This window comes from Balaenoptera acutorostrata, chromosome 9, assembly GCF_949987535.1.
Source record: "Balaenoptera acutorostrata chromosome 9, mBalAcu1.1, whole genome shotgun sequence".
In the NCBI taxonomy this organism is placed as follows: Eukaryota; Metazoa; Chordata; class Mammalia; order Artiodactyla; family Balaenopteridae; genus Balaenoptera; species Balaenoptera acutorostrata.
Window position 1 is genome coordinate 94,517,424 of NC_080072.1, and position 24,592 is coordinate 94,542,015.

The 24,592-nt window shown below is 49.6% G+C and overlaps 1 protein-coding gene across 3 annotated transcripts in view; it reads left to right on the top strand.

Moving 5' to 3' along the window:
- The first annotated feature begins 19,297 nt into the window (after positions 1 to 19,297).
- The window catches only part of ZBTB16 (zinc finger and BTB domain containing 16), a 228,808-nt gene continuing 223,513 nt past the window's right edge, over positions 19,298 to 24,592 (top strand). For 2 of the 3 annotated variants that reach the window (XM_007171983.3, XM_007171981.3), the window contains exons 1-2: positions 19,300 to 19,577; positions 22,653 to 24,010. In XM_007171983.3, the coding sequence (XP_007172045.2) occupies positions 22,743 to 24,010 (1,268 nt within the window). In that variant the 5' untranslated portion in view covers positions 19,300 to 19,577; positions 22,653 to 22,742. Of the gene's footprint in view, positions 19,578 to 22,652; positions 24,011 to 24,592 lie in introns of all 3 variants that reach the window. The other variant, XM_007171982.3, reaches the window with a different exon arrangement.

Genomic DNA, 24,592 nt, shown 5'->3' on the forward strand with positions numbered 1-24,592 from the left:
TCAGGGTCTGTGAGCCACGGAATGTCAACTTAACTTACAAGATTTTTAAAAAAGTATCCCTGATTAAAAGCTCTCAATCCAGGCCTCCCGCAGCGAGCGCGTCTCGGCACCAGGATTTCTCCACCTGGTCACCAGCGCGCTCCGATGCAGGTGGGTGCGCGCTGAAGGTGGGCACAGCCGTGCCCTGCACACCGAGGGCCTCCGTCAATAAAAGGAGAAATAGTTTGCCTTTTTGGTAGGAGGAGCCAGCGTTTGGATTCCAGAAGTTGTTTATTTTGACTCACTGTTGTTTTTGCTGGAGAAGAGTAAAGCAGAAAGTCCCTTTACTTTGGCTAATATGTAGTACGCAGAACCGCACAGAGCCCAAATTTCAGATAAGCAAATAGACGTAAACCCGTGGTTCACTCTCCTTTCATCATGTCCAAGAAGGATAATATCAAGGGTGGGCAGAAAGGAGGCTTCCCCACATTTCAGTTTAAGAGGAAAGAAAGCCAGGGTAATCCACCTTCTGTCGACAACACTGGATCTCAAAAATGAAAAATGCAGAGGCGCCCCCCTGCTCCGCTTCCAGCTCCCCCTTCCTGTTCCCAGTTCCAGCTCCCAGATGCCCCTTGGCACACTGCACATGCGTGCTCCTAGGCTGCCCAGAAGTCGGTGGGGTGATGGCTCTTTACAAAGTCCACCCAGCCCTCGAAACTGAGAAGCAGCCTGACGGCAGAATACGTTCCTAGCACATGGTAGGTGTACGATAAACATTTGTCAAGCCAAATGTTTGTTGCCAAACTTGTCTTCAGTCTAACTTGCATGGTATTTAAAATCAACCCACAGGGAAAATGTTCTAGATCCTTTTCTGTTCAGCCCTAAAGACCCTCAAATGTTTGGGGGAAATCTGTTAAGAGTACAGGTTCCTGAGCCTCATGCCCCTAAGAAACAAGGACTGAGCAGGTTTTGGGGTGGAGTTCAGGGACACGTATTTTTTTTGACAAAAGCCTCAGGTTTTGAAATTGTCAGGCGGATGAGCCCTTCCCTCCTCCCATCCCCCCAGCTCCTGGCTGGGCTCTTTACCCAACCTTGACTTCAGGCTGGTCCAGGGTGGGTTTTATGCTCCCATAGGGACTTCAGTCTTCCATCCAGCCAGCAGGGGGAGCTGTGGAGTGCCCTCCTCATCAAAAGAGAGGACCTCAGATACTCTTTTTCTCTTCCACCTGGTCTGTTCACTCTCAACAGTGCAGTTTCTTCCTTTTCTCCTATTTTATGCGGTCCCTTCCTTGGATTCCCTTACTAACCCCAGCAGCAGGGGAAGGACAAACATGCCAGGCCCCCATCCCAGTATGGGGTAATGGTGGGGGGGGGGGGGTCCTGGAAAACTACACTTGGGGCCTGAACTTGGGGCCCTTGTAGATGTGGTTCTGGGTCTCAACCTGGACCTTAATGGAATGAAAAGATTTAGGGCAGTCAGAGGAGAGAGGAGTCTGAGGGCCTAGAGTTTAACCTGGTCCTGCCTGGCCACTGCCTGGATCTCTACCAAAACCCTCTTCATGACCACTCAAGAGACATGATCAGGATGAGTTCTACAGCCCATTCTCCCTTCTCACAAAAACACTGTCAGAAGGACCACCCTGCAGGGAGCCATCACCATGAGTCCAACTAGGTTAGGGGGAAAAAGAGAAACTATAATAAAAACAGCTGTTAAAACAGCTACAATATTAGACACTTACTACATTGGACTAGGCACCTTACTATACATTATAGTAAAACTCATAACAACATTGGAGCGTAGCCACACATAAGCAGCACTCTCTCCATGTTACAGATGACACTGAGAGTTTTAGTAATTTCCAGGACGCACCTAGTAAGTGGCAGAGACAGGATCTAAACCCAGATGTGTCTGGGCCAGAGCTCCAAAGCTCCACCTCAAAAAAATAAATAAATGAAAAATAAAAAAAATCAAGGTAGAGCCTCTGGTTACTCTGCCCAGGCTGTTTGTGCAGAGGCTTCCAGGCCAAGTGTCCAGGGCCGCCAAAGTTCAGCACCTGCGTGACACCCAAAACCCTGCACTGACGCCTAAACGCAAAAGGAAAATGACAAACTTTAAATGTTTAAAAACACTTAAATGACGACAAAATAACAGTAGGTAACCACAGCTCACATTTCAGGTAGAGTTTTACACAAATGATGTTTATGAGGGCCTATGCACATTCTGATGTCCTAAAGGAGGAGAGCCCAGGGGCTGTCTCCCACACCCCCCAAAACCTTCTCCCCAACCTGCCAGGCCCTACCCATCTCTCAACACTGTCACCTGCCCAGGCTCCTGGGATAGAAATGGAAGGAACGCAGAGAGGACCAGAGTAGACGGCAGGAGATCCTGCTCTGAGCCATCTCCTGACAACCACTCTGATTTCTGTTTTCCTGCCTGCAGAACGGGGATATATATTTGTCCTGTGTAACTCCCCAATAGTCATCAGGCTCAAATAAAACCATCTTTTGAAAAGCATGAAGTCCCCTAGTCTATCCAAAGAGCCTGGCTTGTAAAGGATGATTTATCTCTCAAAATAGGAGATACAGGTTCACATCAGAGCAAGGAACATATAAATAATTTTCATATGTGAAAAGGAATTCCCAGTGTCTTATGTAATTCTGTTCCATCCCAGATCTAGGGGGTCTCAGATTTCATAAAAATAATTACTAACACTTACCTAGCACCTCATATTCCTTAACCCGTTCAGCCATCCTAACCAGCTTATAAAATAAGGAGGACTAGCTCTCCTTATTTCTCTGCAACAGATGCAATTTAACTGAGATGCAGAGCGGTGAAGTGACCTGTTCAGGGTCTCCCAAATAGTAAGAGCTAAAGGCTGTAGGGCCAACCTAGACACCAGCCCTCCTTACTAGCTGTTTGACCTCAGGCTACTTATGCAACTCTCTGAGCCTCAACCTTCTCATTTGGAAATGGGTGTAATAGTAACCATCTTTAAAATGGGTATATAGCAATCATACCTAGGAGGTTAAATGAGAAAAAGCATAAAAAAATCACTCAGCACAGTTATTATGTAGTTAGTGCTCAGCAAATGTAGGTATCACTGTTATTTATTATTACTATATTTGTTATTATCCAGCCTGCATGGATATCCTTTCTTCTCCAAGCCTCTCCCAAACCAACACATGCATTAAATTTCTTTCCAGGAAAAAAGATCTCAGATCTGAGCTACTTGGGCAGACTGGGCCAAAATGTCAGCCTGACTTTGGATTGATTCTCAAGATCATGCAAAGAAGACAGAAAAGTTAGACACAGAGGAGGAAGGAAAACAAATAGATGAAAACTTAGACAATAAGTGGGGGTGGGAGGAGCCAGGCGGAAGGCTGGGCTTTGCGGTGCCCACGTATTAAAGCTGCAAACTAGTTAAACATCCCTGACCCTGGCAGCTTGGGAAGCTGGATGCCAAAGGGCAAAGTCGAAAAATAGGCCCTGGGTGAATGGGGAGGTTCCGGGGTACTTGGGAGCCTGGCTTCATTTCATTGCCAACAATTCGGATCCACATTATCACAGGAAAATATAAAGTTAGTTCAAAGGCTGGAGTCACACTGAGCGCGGCTGTGAAGTTAGCACTGCCCAGGCTGAGGGCTGGAGACAGCCTTCCTGGTACAGCCCCTGTTCGAGCAGAGACTGTGGGAAGGGGTCCTGGGAGGCCCTGACCACCTGGCTTGATGGCTCTCAGCCCTCTGCTTCGCACTCACCTCCTAGATCAGGTACCCTCTGGCCACTAGTGGTGAGCTGACTTCACATCAGCTTTGCTCCAAGTCTTTTTTTCTTAAGATTTTTTTAAAAATTATTGAATTTAATTAATTTAGTTGGCCGCACCGCGTGGCCTGCGGGATCCTAATTCCCCAACCAGGGATCGAACCCGTATCCCCTGCAGTGGAAGCGCAGAGTCTTAACCACTGGACCGCCAGGGAAGTCCCTGCTCCAAGTCTTGAGCCATCTTGAATGTAAGTGACCTTGGAGTCAGACTTTGCAGGGTAAATGATGTTGGCCCAGACAGACCGGGCAGGGGTCCCCTGGGCAGAAGGCACAGCCTGTCCAAAGCTGTGGACGCATGATAACATTCAGGAGGCAGAATGTTGCCAGCACATAAAGGTCTTAAAGGCCATGCCAAGTAGTTCAGGCCATAAAACAATGTAGGCATGAGAAGAGGCACCGGAGGGTTTGTGGTGGGGGAGTGACAGATCGATGCCTTAGAAAAGTCATTCCAGTGGCCAACTGGAGGGGAGCTTGCCAAGGGCTGGCAAAGTGAGCCGAATCCTTCCCAAAGCGCAATCTACCCTCTAGTCATTCTGATGGTATTTCTAGGCGAAGAAGTATCATATGACATGAGAGAAAAGGGCAGAAAACTTAAAGAAAACTCCAGTGAGAAGGGCCAGGACCAGATGAAGCAAGAGGTACACATGGGGTGCAAGATTTAACCAGGCATTTCTCAGAATCATGTCAGAGCCTGGTGAGTGATGCCTCCTTAAACTCTGTACCTGTTCTCCGTGCCTCACCTGCCTCCTCTGGTCCTGGCCCTGCTAAGGAGCGTATTATTACCGGCCCCATCTGTAGGTGGGTGCTCATGATCTCTCCATCGGGGGTGGGTATGGGGATCCAGCCAGCCTGTGTTCATTTGTAGAAATGGAAATGCAGAGGCAAGAGCACCAGCTGCAGCACCGGGTGCAGACCTGGATCCAAGTCCTGACTCTAGACTTGATCTCAGTCAAGTTGTTGAGTCTTATATGAGCTTGGGTGTCCCCATTTATGAAATGGCAAAATGGTGTGAAAGTCCTGGGGACAGTGCTGTACACATTCCAGGCGTTCCTGGAACGAATTCCACTCATCCCGCCTTCTCCTTGGCTGGCACAGCCTCAGAGAATGGGGACATCAGGATGCACGAGGAGTTTTCTTTTAGAAGCAGTATCAGTAAAAATAACTGCTGCCCCATCAGCCTTGCTACCTCAGAGCCTGTGGAAGGACAGCTCCTCTTACTTCCCTGGCTGTTAATGATTTGGGCCTGAATCTCTCACTCTCAAGAACATGTTGCCTGTTTGTTTAAAAAAGACTTCCTGGGGAGAGGAAAAAAAAAAAAGCACATTTCTTGTTTTGTTCTTTCACTCTTTGAACAAATATTTACTACGAGCCTACTATACCAGCATTGTCCTGGTGGTCTGGATATAGCAACCTGAAAAAGAGTCCAGCCCTCTGCCCTCAGGAAGCTTCCATTAAGTAGAAGGGAGCTCTAGGGAGGCTTGGGAGGGGAGCCAGGAAATAAACAAGCTGTCCTATAAACAAAGGAAACGATTCTGGTAGTAACAAGTGCTGTGGAAACAATAAAGCAGGGCAGAGGGCCCAGGGGCAGGAGGCAGCTCCAGATAAGGCAGTTGTAGGGAGGATTTCTTTGCCGAAGAGCTGTTTGAATTACCTTGGAAACAAGTGTATTGTGTGATGGGAGGAAGGTTTGCAGGGGGGGCGGCAGATGGTGGTGGGGGGTGTGTGTGAATGGAGGGGAGACATCAAGTGCAAAGGCCCTGAGGTGGGAACTAGCAACCTTTAGTTATGTCATCTGCTTTGAGTCAGGCGTATATGGTTTGGGCAAGATTTCTGAACAAGAGAGGAACAAATGTGTTTCTAGACCTGATTCAAAGTAGCATATCTGTGTCTGTATCTAGATCTAATTCTCCATCCCCCTCTCTGTACCAAGGACACCTTATTTGGGTCACAGTTGAACCCTCCCTTAACTACAGCTGTCCCCCTCCCCCACTCCTTCCTCTATGACCTGGCTATGGCTTCCTTCCCTTTCTAGAACCACAGACAGCCATCACCGACAGAAGCACCTTACCATTTCCTGCCCAAGCCGAAGCCCAGCTCACCCTCCTCCATTTTGCCTGCTCCTTTGTGGAGGTAGAAAACTCCCCAACACCTGGGTCCCCTCATGCTGGGAATCAAAGTTATGATTAAGAGAGACCTCTTCCCTTAAACACACCCGCATCATTCCTTCTCTCAATCAGAAGGTGCTGGCACCGAATTTCTGATATCTGATAGAGTTCACAGAGTATTACTGGATTTCATAGCTTGAGCTGGCAATTTTCATGTTTTCCACAAGGAAACTGAGGCCCCAAGGAGGGGGAAGTAACTTGCTCAAAGTCAGACAATAAGTTAGGGACAGGTCTTAGGGCTCTTCTCAAAGAACTGGGCAAGCACTTTAAATGGTCAGAGACATTTTCCATATAATATCTCTATTCTTACAGAGGGAAATATTGAAGCACAGAGAGGGTAAGTGACTTGCCTAGGGTTACACAGGAAGTGTTTGGCAAAGCTGGTGTTGAATTCAGGTCTTCTGACTTGAAATCATTGTTCTTATAATTTCACCATGCTCTCTTCAATCTGCCTCACCAAAAAAATCAACAAGTAAACATTCCAGAATGTTCCAAAGAAGTATTAGGGGAGAAGAAAATTTACCATCCTTCATGATTACTTTTTTCTTTGTTACTGAGGGCACTCAATCGGCAGTAAACTCAAAAGAAGGAAAATTCTCTTTCTGGGAAGACAGGATATTAAGTCTTTGAAAAGAGTTTCCACACAGTCAAATCTTGGTGCAGTTTATTTGAGGGCTTCTCCTTGAGAGGAGCTCCTACAGAATGGGGCTTTAATAAATCAGAAAAATCCATGTCTTGCAGTAGACTCTGCAGTCAATTTATAGTCTTTCCTGCTTTTCACCAAATTTCTCTTCCTGGTAATATTTTTGGCATTTTAATTTTAGACATGGGTGAGGGATTGGGAGAGGCCTTTTTTTTTTAAACTTAAGTCTAACATATACATCACTAGAATCATATGTGAGCTTAACCTATTTGCTTCTTTCATACAGGTGTAAGAGATGGCTTTGAAAAGACAAGACTGGGCAGGGTACAGACCTGCTCTCCAATCTTACTCGTAGGGAATTGCCTACTGTTTCCCTAAGCATGGGGTGCAGGCAGAGCGGCGTCCAGGAAAGAGGCAGTTTGGGGAATCCAATAGACCTAGGTTTACATCCCAGCTCTGTTCCTTACAAATTGTGGGATCATGGCCAAACTCCTTAACTTCTTTGAGGTTACAGAGACCTTAGGTATCCTCATTACATAGATGAGGAAACCGAGACTTGAGTCAAGAAATCTGCCAAATTTTATATCACTATGAAATGACAGATCTGGGTTTGAGACCCACATAGTCTGATTCCAAAGCCCAGATGGCGTGGCATGCTGTTTCTCCATAAGATTGTCACCATTCTCCATAAGATTGTTCTCCAAAGCACCACATTCATGAATTGTGCATATAGGAAACATGACTGTCAAATAACATTCAGTTTTAAACTATGTCAGAATGGATATATATGTATGTATATGTATGTGCACACACACACACACAGATATAGATAGATAATGTATCTCCAAATGTATATTATGTGCTTTTAACTGGTCACATTGGGAAAGATGATGTATTTCTTACAACTATATGGCTATTATTGCTGGGTCATGAGCCACAGGAGAATCTCAGTCTCACTGCCCTCCAATCTCATTAGTTCTGACCTCAAATTTTCTTCTCCAGCTTCATCAGCTTCTTGAGCGTTTTGGAAAATCAAATCTTCACTCTTATGGGCAAGTTATGCCATAACCAAAGACTCAGAAGATTACTGCTATGAATCCCCATGAGGTGGGTACTGTTGTTATTCCCACTTTACAGCTGGGAATAAATGTTATTCCCATTTTACAGCTCAGAAACTGAGAGACTTTGAAGGTAATTTCACAGAATTTCCAAGAATGATTGAATGGCTCCAATGACATTCTCATGATGGCCCCCGAAAGGGCTCTGGTCCCAAGTCCTGGCTCTAACTGACCGCATGGCTTTGGGAACATTGTTCTGCCTCTCTGCTCTGCGTCCTCTCTTGTAAAATGGTGAGATTGGACTAGATGATATTTTAAATCCCTTTCAGGTTTGAGTCTATCGGGCGTTTTGCAGAGGGCTGCCATTATTTGGTTGTCTGAGCCCTAGAATGCTCATCCAAAAGTTAACTGTCTTGCCTTCTAGCCATGGCTAATGCATATGAATGGGCAGGAGGACCTCGTGGATCCTCATTCGGAAATCAATGCAACAGGTCCACCAGACTACCCATTTTTCCTGTTAGCCCACTGCCTCATTTCTTCCCTTACCCCTGGAGGACACAGAGTGCGAAAGAAAAAGATCAGGCTGTACCATCTCCTTACAAGTAGCACCTTCACAGTCCTTTAACTGCTTCCTTCAGGGACCTGGGCTCCCATCTCTTGCTTGCTGCAGTGTTACACTAGCTGCGTGAATATCTTTCCCTGAACTCTCTCACAGCTAAGGATGCTCCTTGGTAAGGCTTTTCCCCAACGTTTCCTCTTCTGCTTCCCCAATGGTTTATGCTGGAAGATTACTCTTCCCTAATTGTTTGTAGGGAATTGTAAAGAAAGTCAGATCGTGGGGAAAGCTTGTTAACAGACCTGCAGTCTTATTCCACAGCAAGTGGGTGAGGGCCCCTGAGAAACTGACTCCCCCCCTTACTTCTTTTTTTTTTTTTTAATTATTATTATTTATTTTTATTTTTGGCTGTGTTGGGTCTTCGTTTCTGTGCGAGGGCTTTCTCTAGTTGTGGCAGGCGGGGGCCACTCTTCATCGCAGTGCGCGGGGCTCTCACTGTCGTGGCCTCTCTTGTTGCGGAGCACAGGCTCCAGACGCGCAGGCTCAGTAATTGTGGCTCACGGGCCCAGTTGCTCCGCGGCATGTGGGATCTTCCCAGACCAGGGCTCGAACCCGTGTTCCCTGCATTGGCAGGCAGATTCTCAACCACTGCGCCACCAGGGAAGCCCCTCCCCCCCCTACTTCTAATGGCCTGGTGGTTAGATTGGAAAAGCTCTGTGGTTTACAAATCTGGTCAGTCCACCTCCTTCCCTTCTGGTGATGAAAGACCAAATGACTCTGCCACCAGGAATGGAAATTAACCCAGAGAGGAGCGGTACATGGCAGTGGTTCCAAATGTGGCTTCTGGAGGCTGGGAGCTGGCTGCCTCCTCTTGTTGGCTGTGTGGCCAAAGGGAGGCTGCCTTCTCTCTCCAACTTAGTTTCTTTAGCTGTAAAATGGGAATAACAACAGTACCACCTCAGTGGATAATCTGAGGGAGTAAAGGAGATGGCGTGTGTCAGGGGTCAGCGCCCTTGCTTCTTCCCTGTGGTTATTACCTTGCAAGCAGTATTTGATACAAAAATCAATTGAAGGCATGACTTAAATTTGTTTAAGCCTATCAAATACTGTAATATTCGTTCTACATAAACTGCAGAGTTTATCATACTGTTGGCAGGGCCCTCCAAGAGACTGGGGGAAGGGGCTTAACAAAATCACAGGAAATGGGAAGGTCAGATTTGGGCTTCATTGGTTACTCTGTTATCTTTGCTCATAAGCAGGTTTTGTGCGGTGCTTGTCTACTCAAATGCCTCCCTCACACCACCCACTTTTATTTTGGGAAAAAAAAAAAAAAAAAAAAGCACTACTACAAGACCACCTGCCCCCAGCCCCTGCACCTCTCCTTTTTGATTCCAGCCTTGCTTATTACACTGTAACCGTCTGAGGGCAGAAATATTTTTTCTTTGACTGCATACTTCACCCAGTAAGGGATCACAGATACACTTAGATTTTGAACAAAGAAGTGAAGCAAACACCTCAAGTCCCCGGGGTGGCCTCCTTTCTTCTTAGAGATTTTGCAGAGACTAAATTGTTAAGAAAAGCAAAGCAAGCTGCCCACGTTCGGGGATCTGCCATCCCTGCCAATTCCTGATTAATCAACAAGGAAGAAGGTTCCTTTAAGAAAAAGAAAAGAAATATGAACTGGAAGAGAGAGAGCTTGCTTATCACTTTCCTCCAGCCCTGCCACCCTCTGTGATGCTTGGTCTCCAGTACAATTATGCTAAATAGACATGCAACTGTCCCGGCAGGTAACAGCTGGATAACTTAGCGTCTGACTAATAAATATATGGCCAAGAGAAAAAAATCTGAATACCATGGCACCTCTAGAACAACTCTTTTCCAGATTTCCCACATCCCTTCCTATCCCCAGCCAAATGCAACAGACGACACCCTGCCATTTCACCATTTCCGCAGCACAAGAGATTACTCACCCCAGGCTGGTGGACCTGAGCCTCTTTGCAAGGCCAAAGAGAACAACGCAACCCGACTAGGCAGAGGTGGGTGGGCGTCTGCAGTCGGCACCTGCCTCATCCTGGGCTCCTCCGCAGACCCCCTGGTCTTGCGAGCACAGTCCTAAAGCTTAATAATAATCACAACAGGCAGCCCATCATTGCCTCCCTGTCTGGCTCAGAGGTTTACAACTTAAACTTATGGCAGAGGGAGAAATTGGCTCAATCACTTGGAGTAATGGTACATGGAGAGCCAGTTGGGCATGACTGCTATTTAACTCGAGGAAACTGGGCTGCTGTGCTTAGCGTACGTACACGCTAATAAACACTAATCAACACGTCATGCTCCGAGGTGAAAATTAACACCTCCCCCTGCACTCCCCACTTCGCTCTCCCTTTGCCTTCTTGCCTCATCCTAACCGAATAGATGGGACAAGACTGGGAGAACAGGGCTACAAACAGATGCCCGCAGCTACCGGTATGTCAATAATCACAGGTCATCCTTCATTCTTTTCAAGAGATTTAAAGTTTATTTCTCACAGACCTTATACCAAATATTTATAATAAGGCATTTTGTAAGGGGGAGAGTGAAAAGAAAGAGAACCTGACATCATTGCTAATAATAGCTAACATTTTCAGAACTTTTATTGTGGCCAGGCACCTCTTGTGCATCTTCCTAGCAACTTTAGTGAGGTGGGTACCATTATTGTCCCCAGTTTACAGGTGAGGACATTGCAACTCAGGGAGTTTAAATAACGAACCCCAAATCACCCAGGACCTAGGAAATGGGAGATGGTATTTGAAAACAGACCCATGTAAGTAAATCAGAGCCCAAGTTCTCAGCCTTTTTGCTACACTGGGTATTTATTGGACAAAGGAGAAAGTGGAGGAAGACACAATCATTGGCTTTACAGTGTTCTCAGCTAGTCCTAGTTTTATTTCTCAAATGCTTGGATAGGTCCACATTATGATGCCTTCCCATCTGCCCTTCCCCACCAGCCATGCAGCTTTTCCATCACAAATAAGAACTCAACTCTACCACTTGCCAAGTACTGCAGATACAGAGGTAAAGCCCACAATCATCTTTCTCCCCAAACTTACAGTCTAGTGGGAAAGGTAGCTAAAGAAAACTAGGTTCATAGGAAAAAGGGTGAACAAGAAGCTGTTGGGATTTTTCCTAGTTTTCCCCTTGGCCCTGTCCACACAGAATGCTCCGTTCTCAGTGGACCTGCCCTACATGTAACGTAATTGTCAAGAGGACCTGGGGTCAGCCCCTTGTCCCAGACCAGAATCCCAGTTCGGGCGCCATGGCCCTGCTGCTTCTGACAAATGAAACTAAGTGTACTAATTAAGGTAATGCTAGCTACTATAATCAACAAACTCTAAAATATATAATAGCTAAAGACCGGGGTTGCCAGATGGAGTAAAAACAAAGACATCAATTTAAATTTGAATTTCAAATAATTTTAGTATAACTACGTTCTGTGCAATATTTGGGACAGACTTACATGAAAAGTATTCATTATTTATCTGAAATTCAAATTTAACTGGGTGTCTTGCATTTTATTTGGCAAGCCTACTCAAGACATCAAAGGTTTATTTCTTGTTTATATAAAGTCCACAATGGGAGTTCTCAGTAGACAGGTAGCCGCCCTCCAAGTTGTGGCTTAGGGATCCAGGCTCCTTCCATCTTGGCTCCACCATCTTCATCACTCAGCCTTCAAGGTTTCTATAGGCTCGTGGGGTCACGTCACAGAAAGGGAAAGGGCTTGGAGATTTCCACATGGGAATGTTTATGGGGCATTCCCAGTAGCGGCACAATGGACCTCTGATCTCAATGCATTCATTGGCCATAACTCAATCACATGGCCCGTACCTAGCAGCAGGGTAAGCTGAAAAATGTAATCCGGTGTGTGCTCAGGAAGACATTTGGAGAAGAGCTAGTCAGTCTCTGCCATACTGGATAATACTTCCTGTACTGGTGCCTAATCTCCTGTGCTAGTTCTGGACTCAATCAGCAGTCCTCCACTCACTGAGGTCCCCAGCAGGAGATCAGATGCTTCCTCTCAGCCCTGGACCGGTTAACTAACAGCCATTTGGGATTGGGAGTACAGGGCCATTGTGAGAGTAATAGGTAGTATGGACTCATATGAATTCATTTCAATTCAATGCAATTTAATAAATATTTATTAGTGCTCCTAGGATATTGAGAAAAGCTTGGTTCTAGGCCGCTGAGGGAGACATAAACTGAACTAGAACCCAGTTATACCCTCAAGGAGCTGTATACAATTAAATGCAAGAGCTATCCTCAACCCTTATCTATATCCCTTTGATTTTTCAAAGGCAGGTGAAAAACCCACAGGGACAAAGAATTCTGCCCTAAATGTTAGGGTACAGAATGGTCCCTCCTCTCCCAGATTCCTGAAACCCTTGGTGTCTATGTCCATTCATTTATTCATGCATGTATGCATTCATTCAATTAGTTCATTCATGAACATTTATTGAGACCTACTCTGCTCGACAGTATGCTGGCTCTGAGGACTGGGAGTGGGGATACCAAGTTGAACACGACTGAGACCAAGCCTTCCAGAAACTCACAATGGAGGGGGTGGTCAGAATGCACATAACTCAGTCAGATCCAAGGCAGATGGTGGTCAACACTATGATAAATGTTTAAACAGTGTGAACGGACTTATGGAGGAGGGAGACATTAATTCTGACTGGAGGGTGGGGTGGAGAAGATTACATCAAAGATCCAACAATGAACTTCCCAAAGAGATGAATGAACCTGCCCTGTTGAGGGAGCCTGAGTCAAAGTGTCTGGCTCAGAGCCCATAGCCATCTTCACCCACAGGGCAACCCCCAGTCTCCCACCCACTCCGCCCTAATGGGAAAAAGGCAGTGAGCTTTCCTCAAGGGAGAACTCCAAGGCAGTCTCTCATTTTATCTTAAAAATTCATACAAATTTTGAACTCCACTCCATAGGATACCAACGTTTGTTTTGCTGTAATAATTTTAACATAATTGGCTTAGATTACCTGTCACTGAGTAAAATCATTTCATCTTGTGGCTTGTGTACCCCCGACATACCACTTTTATTTGAAGAGTACCTTCTCCAGAAATTCCGCTTCCGAGAGCGTGGGACTGGAAGTTCAGTTTTCACTTATTTTATCCCTTCTCTTTTCTCCTTGTCAGGATAAAGGAAAGATTCTGCTTTAAGGACTCTGAGACTAGCCATATGCTTTGTGAATATACAACACAGTAACCATGGATGAAGCTTATATTAGATAAACACACTAGTTTTCAGATACTTCTCTGGAGTCAGGTGAGATATATACAGAATGATGCAACTCAGACATGAGTTGTATTTCTGGACGGTGGTGCTTCTGGGGACACCTTCAAGGAGCGTGACCCTCACCCTGCAGCCCCTTCCAGGTTGTGTACATAACCATGGCTGCTTCCTGTTGTAAAACAGCTGCCCTGGATTCAAATCTGCAACATTAAACACCTCACAAGTTAAACAGTTGGCTATTTACACAGCATAAGAAAATGTTACATACTTCCCTTCTTTCTGGCCTCCCCACAAAGAAATGCCAAAGTGTTAAAAAAAAAAAACCAGAAAAAAAAAAAACACCCTGTTTCTGATGAGGACTTGGGGGTTAATTTTCAGCGTGGTGCCTGGGGATTTCACTGTGGGACTCCCGTTGCTTGCAATGGGGGTCACACTGCTTCATTTCATGCACACTATATGCACCCCTCGACAGCCACAAGATTTGAATTTTGAAACTGAGGCCATCTTTCTCAGAAAAAATCAGATTGCAAGAAAACGCCCAAACTACTCAGTGTTGGTCTGGGGCCTGTGTGTTTGTGCTTGTGTATATCTGAAAGGGAGAAAATGTCTTTCTCTTGAGTGCAAATGCCCCTTTCACAGACAACAGCATGAAAACATTATGCCCAACAGCTGACAGCCATGGTTGCTGTGTCTCACCCCAAAGCTTTGTTAGGAACCCCATAAAACCTGGCACATGGTTTGTGACACCACGTGAAACACTGTGCTTCTCCATAATAACCTGAGCCCTGCTGCCTGTCATTAAGGGACCTCTCTTATTAAGCATCTCTTTTTTAAATGGCTACCATCATCTGGTCCCAGTGTACATTAAATCCCATTATAATTATAAACACACTTCCCCATAACATCCATTGCAGATTTCATCCACACTGCCTACCCCCTCAGGGGATCTTTGCACTAATAACAACTCAGATTTGCTATTTGAGTTGACAACATTAGGTCCCAACACCATTTGCAATATGTTGGGGAGAGAGAGAAAGAAGAAAAAGCTTTCTCTTTCTCAATCACAAAGATCTTGGGGTCACAGTGACCCAAGGCCTCTGGGGCTAAAAGAAATAACCCCTCATCTTCTCCCTTTGAAATGTCACTCTCTGCCTTACAGAGGAGAAGGGCATACTTAGTACCTGGAAGAGATGCCCAGGTGTAAATATCACTAACCAGGTGTCCACGGGGGAAAAGGATGGCAATTACTAATCCAAGAAGCCATATTTTTATTTGGTTTTCTGGGCTTCAACTAACCAGAACCCACACATCACCTGTTTATTTCCCCTTCTGTTTTTTGGAGGCGGCATGAAAGGAAGTGACATGGAAGAATTAAGTTAAAAAAAAAAAAAAAAAAGACAAACCTAAGAAAACTATCAACATATGTACTGAGGGCAAATTTGACTCTGCTTAGGTTTTTTTTTTTTCTGGCCGAGCCTCGTGGCTTGCAGGATCTTAGTTCCCTCACCAGGGATCCAGGGATCGATTCTAGGCCCCCTGCAGCGGAAGCTTGGAGTCCTAACCACTGGACTGCCAGGGAATTCCCGACTCTGCTTAGTTTTTTACATCATCTGTATCTATCTAGAAGATATCTCAATGATGACCTTGCAACATTATAAGATACTTTGACTCCCAAAATGGACACAATAGGCTTGCTATGTTTTCTCCCCAAGTCACTAGCTGGGTAAAGGTCTGTGACGTGTGACAACCTGGTGCATCTTCTGGTGGCAACCTGGAGTTCTCCATTGTGGAGGAGACTACTTTTTTCCATTCAGGGGCTTATCTGCCTGCATCCCTCCCTCAAAATGTTTCATTCTCCATCACAAGGTTTTGGAGAAATGCACAGTAGCTTCTTCTCCCCCAAAGGTAGGAGTCCTTGATTTCATTTATCATGATAGGAAAGTTTACCTTTCACTTTTAAAACTATTTTCCAACTAAGGAGCTGGAACAAAAGGATTTGGAACATTTTCCTAACCCTCAAGCAGAATACTCAAAACAGCACAATCACCTTCTTCCTGGGCATCTACTTAATTGGAGTTTTACTGTAATTCAAAACTCCCTCCTCAACTTTTGCCTGAGGTGTTTTTTTTAGGCCACACCACGCGGCTTGCAGGTTCCCCGACCAGGGAGCAAACATGCCCCTCCAACACCGCAGTGGAGGTATGGAGTCCTAACCACTGGGCCGCCAGGGGATTCCCTTGCCTGAGATTTTTGAGGAGGAAAGAAAGTGCAGAGATCCGGGCATCTAAGTCTGCTTACCTGGTGGCCTGATTCACTGGAGAACTGTTTGGTTCCCAGCTTGGCTGGCTGCTACAGAGACCTTGGCCTCTGTACAGTAAGAGGAGAAGGGAAGTTAAAAGTCCTTGTTTCCTTTTCTCTATCCCACTGGAGGCTGTATAATCTAGAAGTTAAGATCATGAGTTTTGCAGTTGGAATGGTCTGATTTAAAGTCTCAGCTCTGATATTTAATAGCTCTACAGTCTTGGGTAAGGCACTTAACCTCTTTGAGCCCCAGGTTTCCCACCCACAGAAATGGGGGAAAGATGTACCTGCATTATGAGAGTCGTTATGAGGATTAAATAAAACAATATAGGTAATGTGTTCAGATTCACAGTCAGTGCTCAGAATGAGGTATTATCCCCAGTCTCTTTCCTGTAAGATCGCTTTAGACCTGACATACCCTCCTCTTCCACAACCTGAGTACTGAAGGGTTGCTTCCAGCTGGAGGTATATGAGTAAAGGAGGAGATGAGGGAATAAGATTTAGCAATGGAATTCCACCCAAAGGTCAACTCATCTCTTCTTCTGTCTCCAAGATGACCTCTCTGTAAGACTGAAATCCTATTTTTAGGATCTGTCAAAACTAATGTCCCAGCTTCTCTTACCACACCCTTCAAGAAAAAAAGTAAAAAACAGAAACAAAAAACCTACTACAAATATATAAACATGAGAGAGAGAGCGCAAAAGAGAGCATTTTTCTGTTGTAATTTTCCATCCTGCGGGTTTTTAGGTGCTGCCGTATGAAATCTCTGAACTGTGGATTTTCATCAGCCTTCCGGGGGCCCAAGGACATAGCTTTTGGTGGGGGAGCTGCAGCCGCCTTATCTGGGCCCAATAAACCTTATCAAACTGCTGTGCAGCCAGCCTTCAGCGCTAAGTGGAAATGCTTGGAGCCCCATGCTGGCACTCAGCCCATAGCCTTGCCTGCCTTTCTCCTTTTTGTTACCTTCTCCACCTCTTAAATTCGGGCATTAATCTCTCTTTAACACTTACGAACAAGGGCTGGGCTTTGTAATGGGCTGAGTTTATGAAGCAAGGGAGATTTTCACATAGCGTGAATATGGCATGGAGGTGGCGGGGGCGGGGGGGGGGGGCGGTCCAGGGCCATGGAGGGATGGTTCTTTCTTTCCCGTTGTTTCCAGAGAGTCTCCCTTTCTCTGATTTGAGGATTAATAGGAGATCAGATCAGGGGTTAATTGTGTGCTTTTGCTACTGCACTCAGGAGGGGTCGGTAGGTGGATGTGGGCAGCGAGGCAGCAACCTTCAACAGGTACCATCTAGGCAGAAGCGCAACACTTTAATGATTCTTTCTTCTTTCCATTTCCCTGGTGAGGCTCTAGGACTGTCTTCTCTCCTTATACCTCTCTCCTCTTGCTCTCTTTGCAGACCAGTTCTTTCTTTCTTTTTTTAAAATTGAAGTATAGTTGATTTACAATATTGTATTAGTTTCAGGCGTACAGCGAAGTGATTCAGTTATGCATATATGTGTATTTAGATTTTTCCCATTATAGGTTATTACAAGATATTGACTATAGTCCCCTCTGCTACACAGTAAGTCCTTGCTGTTTATCAGATCAGTGCTTTCTTCTTTTTTATTTATTATTATTATTATTTTTTATTTGGCTGCGCCGCACTGCCCGTGGGATCTTAATTCCCTAACCAGGGATCGAACCTGCATCCCCTGCATTGGAAGCGCGGAGTCTTAACCACTCAACTACCAGACCAGTTCTTTCTTAACTTTCTTTAAGTTCCTTTCCTCTTACAGACTGTAGACGTTAGCTAGAAAAATAGTCCTTTCACAGTTTGTTCTTTATTGTTAATCTAATACCCAGGGACTGGGTGTTCCCAGGCACCTGTTAGACGTTGCTGTATTCTCTTCTATCAGAGGATAACTAACTCCCTTCTTTCACTTTCAAGTGGCTTCTCACGGGTCTTCCTCTCTCCCATGACTCCTGCAGGTCTGAGCACTTTCCCTGCGAGTAGGAGACAGGGGCGATGTTTGCTGGGATGGAATCGCCTGTCTTTGGGACCACCCCATTAGCAGCTCTTGTGAACCATATCAGTTCTGATGTAAACTCCAGCCAAGTGGCCTTGTGAGGCTGGAAGTGGATTTTTGCCTCTAGTTGGCTTCTGCCACCTTCCATGACCCTTCAGTTCTTGGGACCTGACTCCTGGTCTGGGGCAGTGCCAGAGGCGCGTAGCGGGATGCGTTCATACGTGAGTCTTGCGGGAAACCTCTGAACCACGCCGCGTGTCAGGGACTGACGGAGGGGACGCAGGACTCAGTGCCTGAAGACCCACCCGGGTTGCTAAGACTGTAGGACCTCCAGGGCTGACTGTCCGGAGACCCAGGGAGGGCGCTTTCCACCACCCCCCTCACCCCCACGACCCTGGCCATTAGCCGGCGGTCAAAGTTTGTGCCCAGAATAGCGTTTCCCACCTCTTGTCTCCTACCTCTGCCAAGCTCCAGGGAAAGGGCAGAGAAGGGGACTCTCCGCAGCCCGAGGAAGGGCACATTGCTTCTGCTTGCTCCACCCTGGGATTACTGACCTCAACTCCACTCTCTTAAATGGAGCGGCCGGCTGAGAGGAGGCACTTTTGGGGGCCTGAAGCTTTTTCAAGCTTTCACTCGCCCCCTGAAGACTTTGCCCTGAACTGACTGACCGCAGTTCTCGGGAACTGTTTCCAGCCAGGTTCCGGGGTGGGGGTGGGAAGCCCAGGAAATGCCCAAGACTGAGAGGAAGAAAAGTTTCCCTCGGGACTCGACCTTGGCCTCCAGGGGTCGTGACAGCTAAAATGGGGAGTCTCCCCTCGACCATAGATCCCCGCACACCCGCTGGCACCTGGTTCACCCGGGCCCGCGAACTCTGCACCTGGAGGCTAATCTGGATGGTCAGAAGGCCCGGAGGCACAAAAGGCCTGGGCTTGGGGCCCGGGAAAGCGACCTTCTAAAACCGATATCGGGGTACAGGGGATGCCGCCCGGAGCCCGGAGAAAAAGTTAAAGGAGAGATGACACGCACTGAATGGGGCAAACATTGGAGCCGGAGACCAAACTCCGCGCCTGGAGCAGCAGGGGAAAAGAAAACCCGTTTCCAGTGGAAATTAAAAACCTGGGGCTGCAGGTGGGGGCTGCTCCTCGCCCCTCACCTCCACCGCCCCCACTAAAGGTTCCGAGTCCCTGGCACTCCTCTCCACGAGCTCCTTCTTTCCTCTCGGCTTGGCCGGTGAGCGGCAGCCGCCAGCGCCCCAGCAGCAGCTAGATGTCAGGCGAAGCCTGGAGCGCGGCGCGCGGGGAAGGGAGGGGAGGGAACGGGAGGGAAGGGAAGCGGAGGGAAGGGGAGGGGAGGGGTGGGGCGGGGAGCGCGCGCGGGCTTCGCCAGTGCGGGGGGTGGGCGGGCTGAGCCCGGGGACAGCGCGGGAGGCGGGGGGAGGGAGGAGGGAAGGGGGGCAGCTGTGGGCAGGGAGCCGGGCTCGGCCGCCAGCACTAAAGATGGAGAGGCGCCGGGGCCTCGCAGGGGAGGGGGCTCGGCGTTGACGTGGGACGCGGCGGAGGCGCCGCAGCCGGTGGTGATTTGCTAACCTCGCAGCACAGAGGAGTTGAGGGCGATGAGAGCGGGTACTGCGAACTGCCGGGCGATGCCGCCGCTGCCGCCGTGATACCGAGAGCAACAGTTCCCCAGCAACACCCCTCCCCGACACAGGCACACACCCCCAAGAGGCACGCACACACACCCCACGGCGCCCGGCTCGGCAGTGGTGAGTGGGGAGCCGGGGAGGGGCGCACCGGCCAGCGATAGCCGCGCGCCGGGGCGCCCCGGGGCTGGAGAGGTCTGGGGGGCGCGCTCGCTTCGGCCACTCGGCCGCTGGGCTTGTGCCTTATTTTATTCGGCTTGTTCCCTTCCTGCTGCCGCAGCCGTCGCCAGCGGCGGTTGGGGTCTGCTAGAAGGGGGAGCCCCGGCTGTCAGCTTGGGCGCAGCTGCCTCCCCAGCCCTTCCGCTCCAGGGCACGGTCGGGGTGAGAGGTGGGAGGCAGAGCGGTCTGCGGGGGCTGAGGGCGCAAGCGGAGGGTTGGGAATCAGGAGGCTTTGTACCACCAGGGGCCGGTGGAGGAGCCGGCAGCCGGTGGGTGCTCATATGTATGCCGACCGGTGCGCGGGCGCGAGATAGGGCTGTGGTTTATTTGTGTGTTTATTCGCCCACCGGCTGGGAAGCTAAAATCGGAGGATACGAGGAGTGGATCTGGGTGCCGAGGGGAGCAGGACTGGGAGTCACTTGGGTTTTGTTTCTCTTTGAAAAACCTGGTGGGCTCTTTTTTCTTGATTGGACTTAATCCCCTCGGTTTTGGAGGGAGGGGCTCCGTAGCGGAGCGCTGGAGTGTCTCCAGCGCTCCGGGCCCTCCTCGGCTCTCGGCTGGACCGGCCGTGGTGCCGGAGCTCGCTGTGCGCTCCCGGCCGCGCTCGGTGGGTGCTCGGCTCTGCACCTGATGCGTTCGGGATGGCTTTCCCACCCCGGCGCGCCGGCCGCTCGCTCGTACAGCCCCTGGAACACGCGCTCGAAATGCGCACTATCTCGCCGGCCCGCGGACCCACTGGAACGCACAGACGCGCTCGGCACCGACTCGCTCGCCTGTTCCCCGGGACGCTAGCAACGTGCCTGGCCCGGGCGCGCCGGCTGCTGGCGCCACCAGCCTGAGGCCGGGGACCTTGCCCGTCGCTCTCGGGGGTCATGGCCCAGGGTCGGAGAGGGAGGGCCCGCAGATCCCTTCTCGCTTTTCCTTCCACAACTCGCTGTCGGGCTTTTGTGCTTCCACTTCTCCGCAAGGCGGGTCCGCCTTCTGGCCGCTCTCGCCCAGGCGTCCGGCCCGCCTGGACTCTTGTCTTTCGTCCGGGTCTCTTTCGCTTTCCCTCTTCCCTAGCCCGGCTCCCTTTCTCTTTGCCGTCTGGCTTTCCTGGAAAAGTTGCTTTCCCAAGTTTGCTGAAGTCGTCTCCAAGTCTCCGTGGGGACGGCTGGGAACTGGGCGCGGGGGTGGGGGGCGGGCAGTGTGAGAGCGCGATCGATCCCCGGAGCTCGAGCGGGTTAGCGCCGGCTTTCTCCCGCGCCGCGGGGCTGGGCGCTGCAGCCAGCGCCAGCCGGATCGCGGGCGCCGAGCCGCGGGTGGCGGGGACGGCTGACCAGGGCACCCTGATTTCCCTCAGGACCCACGGAGCTTGTTTTTGGGGAGGAATTCGGGTAGCCCAGCTTACATTCTTCCGATTGCTCCCTCCTAGTTCTCTGAAACCCCGAAGTCTGCGGGGAAGCGCATGGTGGCAAGGCGCGGGTGAATAGTCACCGCTCCCACCTCCTGCCCCACCCCCACCCCATGGCCTCAGTTCCCACCCCAGGGTGGGAGCAAAAGTGTCTTGATTAGTCGTCCTGTTAACCCTTTCCGAGTAAGATTTGTGGCTCTGGAGCCAATAGGGTTTCTTTTGGGGGCGGAGGGCAGCAGTGTTCCAAGAGCGAGCAAGAGCCCTTGCTCTGCGTTGCTCCCACTTCATTTCACCGCAATATTGGCCACAGCTAGGCAGAGACTGGGAGGGACCTGGGCCTGTGAGATCTTTCTGACACTCTTTAGACAGGTTTGTGAGTCTCAGAGCCCTGTTACCGATCCCAAACAGCGCTTTGGGAGAGTCCTTTGTCTCCAGCCCTGTTTTCCCTTCATATTCAATGTAACTCACATCATAGACGCTGGTGCCAATATCACTTCTCGCACCTCCAAGCCATTAACAGTATCAATTACTGCTCCGGGTTACAGGACTTGCCCACTCCTGGGAGCCTGTGAGGTACACTTGGAGTTCATGTTTCCAGCATGTGCACTCCTGGCTTTAGGGGTGCATGTTTCCTAGGACCTCTCTATAGGTCCTTCATGACCTAGCCTACATATTACAGATCCTACTGACTACTGGGCACTTGTGGGCAGGGGATAAGTGTGCCGTATTATATAAATGTGCACATGTGTTAAGTTTTTCTCCCTCTCTGGCTGGTGCATGCACACACGGTCGAGATTTTGGATTACTTACACAATCACTCTGAGGTACCCATGGGCAGTGGGCAGAAGTGAGCCAAGCTAGTACATGGGCTACGTGTGTGTATTTCTCTTAGTGCCAAAGGAGGTGGTCAGGGCATGGGTTCATCAGTCCTTTGCAGCTCTGAGAAGAGTGGAAGGACAGAGGTCCAGGAAGGCACTGGCTGAGGGTGAGGAGGTGGGCTGGAGGAGAAGAACTTTGCCCTTAGATTTCTGTGGGCTGCGACTCTAGGCTGCTAGCCCCAGGTAGGCTGGGTTTTGCTCCTGGGGCTACCAGGTGAGGCAGGATTTAGAAAAACTTTTGTTTCCAAGATGAGGTTTGCTGCACAGGGTGTTGAGAGTGAAACTGAGTGCTTACACTGACCAGAGGAAGGGGTTAAATTCTTATTCTTTTAAATTAAGTGCTGGGCAACTTCTCATCATCAGTGTTGGCTTTGCATGGGAGCCCCCCACCCTCAGACTTAAAGAGAGCCCAAGACTCACAAGACTCTATTGTAATTTTCATTTGACTTCGTCTAACAGATGTCATAGAGCAGTGAGTTAGGCATGTGCTGTAGCAGAACCCTCTCTTTACCTTCATCATCCCTGGGCCTGTAAAGGCAGACATGTAGATTTCTAGGAAGCCACTTTCCCTCCATTAAAATCTCCAGGACTGTCTTGCTGCAGGTTTGGGGGAGGTGCTATTGTTTGAATTCTTACTTTTAGGGACACTAACTAATCTTCTTTTTGTTCTTGCATCTCTTTTGCCTCTTTCCCCCTTTTTCCCTTTAGCCCTCGACATTGGCCCAGGAAACCCACCCTGCCCTGCCACGCAGAGCCAAGAAGGAAAGAGAGCCTCATGCCTAAGCCTCGGGGAGCACCATGGATCTGACAAAGATGGGCATGATCCAGCTGCAGAACCCCAGCCACCCCACGGGGCTCCTTTGCAAGGCCAACCAGATGCGGCTGGCCGGGACGCTGTGCGATGTGGTCATCATGGTGGACAGCCAGGAGTTCCACGCCCACCGGACTGTGCTGGCCTGCACCAGCAAGATGTTTGAGATCCTCTTCCACCGCAACAGCCAGCACTATACTCTGGACTTCCTCTCTCCGAAGACCTTCCAGCAGATTCTGGAGTATGCGTACACGGCCACGCTGCAAGCCAAGGCGGAGGACCTGGATGACCTGCTGTACGCAGCTGAGATCCTGGAGATCGAGTACCTGGAGGAGCAGTGCCTGAAGATCCTGGAGACCATCCAGGCCTCAGACGACAATGACACGGAGGCAACCATAGCGGACGGCGGGGCCGAGGAGGAAGAGGACCGCAAGGCTCGGTATCTCAAGAACATTTTCATCTCGAAGCATTCCAGCGAGGAGAGTGGGTATGCCCGCGTAGCTGCCCAGAGCCTCCCTGGGCCCATGGTGGACCAGAGCCCTTCCGTCTCCACCTCATTCGGCCTTTCAGCCATGAGTCCCACCAAGGCGGCGGTGGACAGTTTGATGACCATAGGACAGTCCCTCCTGCAGGGGGCCCTTCAGCTGCCTGCCGGGCCTGAGGAGCCGACGCTGGCTGGGGTTGGGCGGCACCCTGCGGTGGCCGAGGTGAAGCCGGAGATGATGCAGGTGGATGAGGTGCCCGGCCAGGACAGCCCTGGGGCAGCCGAGTCTAGCGTCTCAGCCGGGATGGGGGACAAGGTTGAGGAAAGGGGCAAGGAGGGACCCGGGACCCCAACTCGGAGCAGCGTCATCACCAGCGCTAGAGAGCTGCACTACGGACGTGAGGAGAGCGCCGAGCAGCTGCCGCCTCTAACCGAGGTTGGCCAGGGCCCCCCAGGCCGACCGGAGCCCCCCGCGCCCCCAGCTGAGAAACACCTGGGCATCTATTCCGTGCTGCCCAACCACAAGGCCGATGCCGTGTTGAGCATGCCGTCTTCGGTGACCTCGGGCCTCCACGTGCAGCCCACCCTGGCCGTCTCCATGGACTTCAGCACCTATGGGGGTCTGCTGCCCCAGGGCTTCATCCAGAGGGAGCTGTTCAGCAAGCTGGGTGAGCTGGCCGTGGGCATGAAGGCAGAGAGCCGCACTGTCGGGGAGCAGTGCAGCGTCTGCGGGGTGGAGCTTCCTGACAACGAGGCCGTGGAGCAGCACAGGTAGGTCCCTCTGTACCCATCCCCCTGACCCTGAATTTCTGGCCTTGACCCTGCCTTCATACGCAGCTATGCCCGAGTCCTGGGGCCTGGCTCCTCTGTTCTCTTTGCTATTTGCGAAAAACCACCTGTGGGGGGACACTTTTCAGGTGTGGTGAGGGGGCCTCGGGTCTTTCCTAAACACTGGGGAACTTATGCGCCCAGTTTCTTTTTTAAAAAATACGATTTTATTTTATTTATTTGTTGTTTTGGCCACGCTGTGCGGCTTGCGGGATCTTAGTTCCCCGACCAGGGATTGAACCCCACGCCCTCAGCAGTGAAAGCGCAGAGTCCTAACCACTGGACCGCCAGGGAAGTCCCTGTGCTCAGTTTCTTACTAGGCTCTTTCCTCTCTTTTTTGCATTTGGGCTCCCATTTTGCTTTTCCTGCTGTTGGGTCTGTTCTCCTTTGCCTGGAGTGACTCATCAAGTGGAGGGAGGGAGAAGTGGGGTGCGGAGGAAGGGCCCATGGCCTGGATCTGGCCACGTAGCCAGGTTTCAGGTACCTGAGTTCCCATGTGGTGGTTCCTGCCAAGGCAGCCTGTCT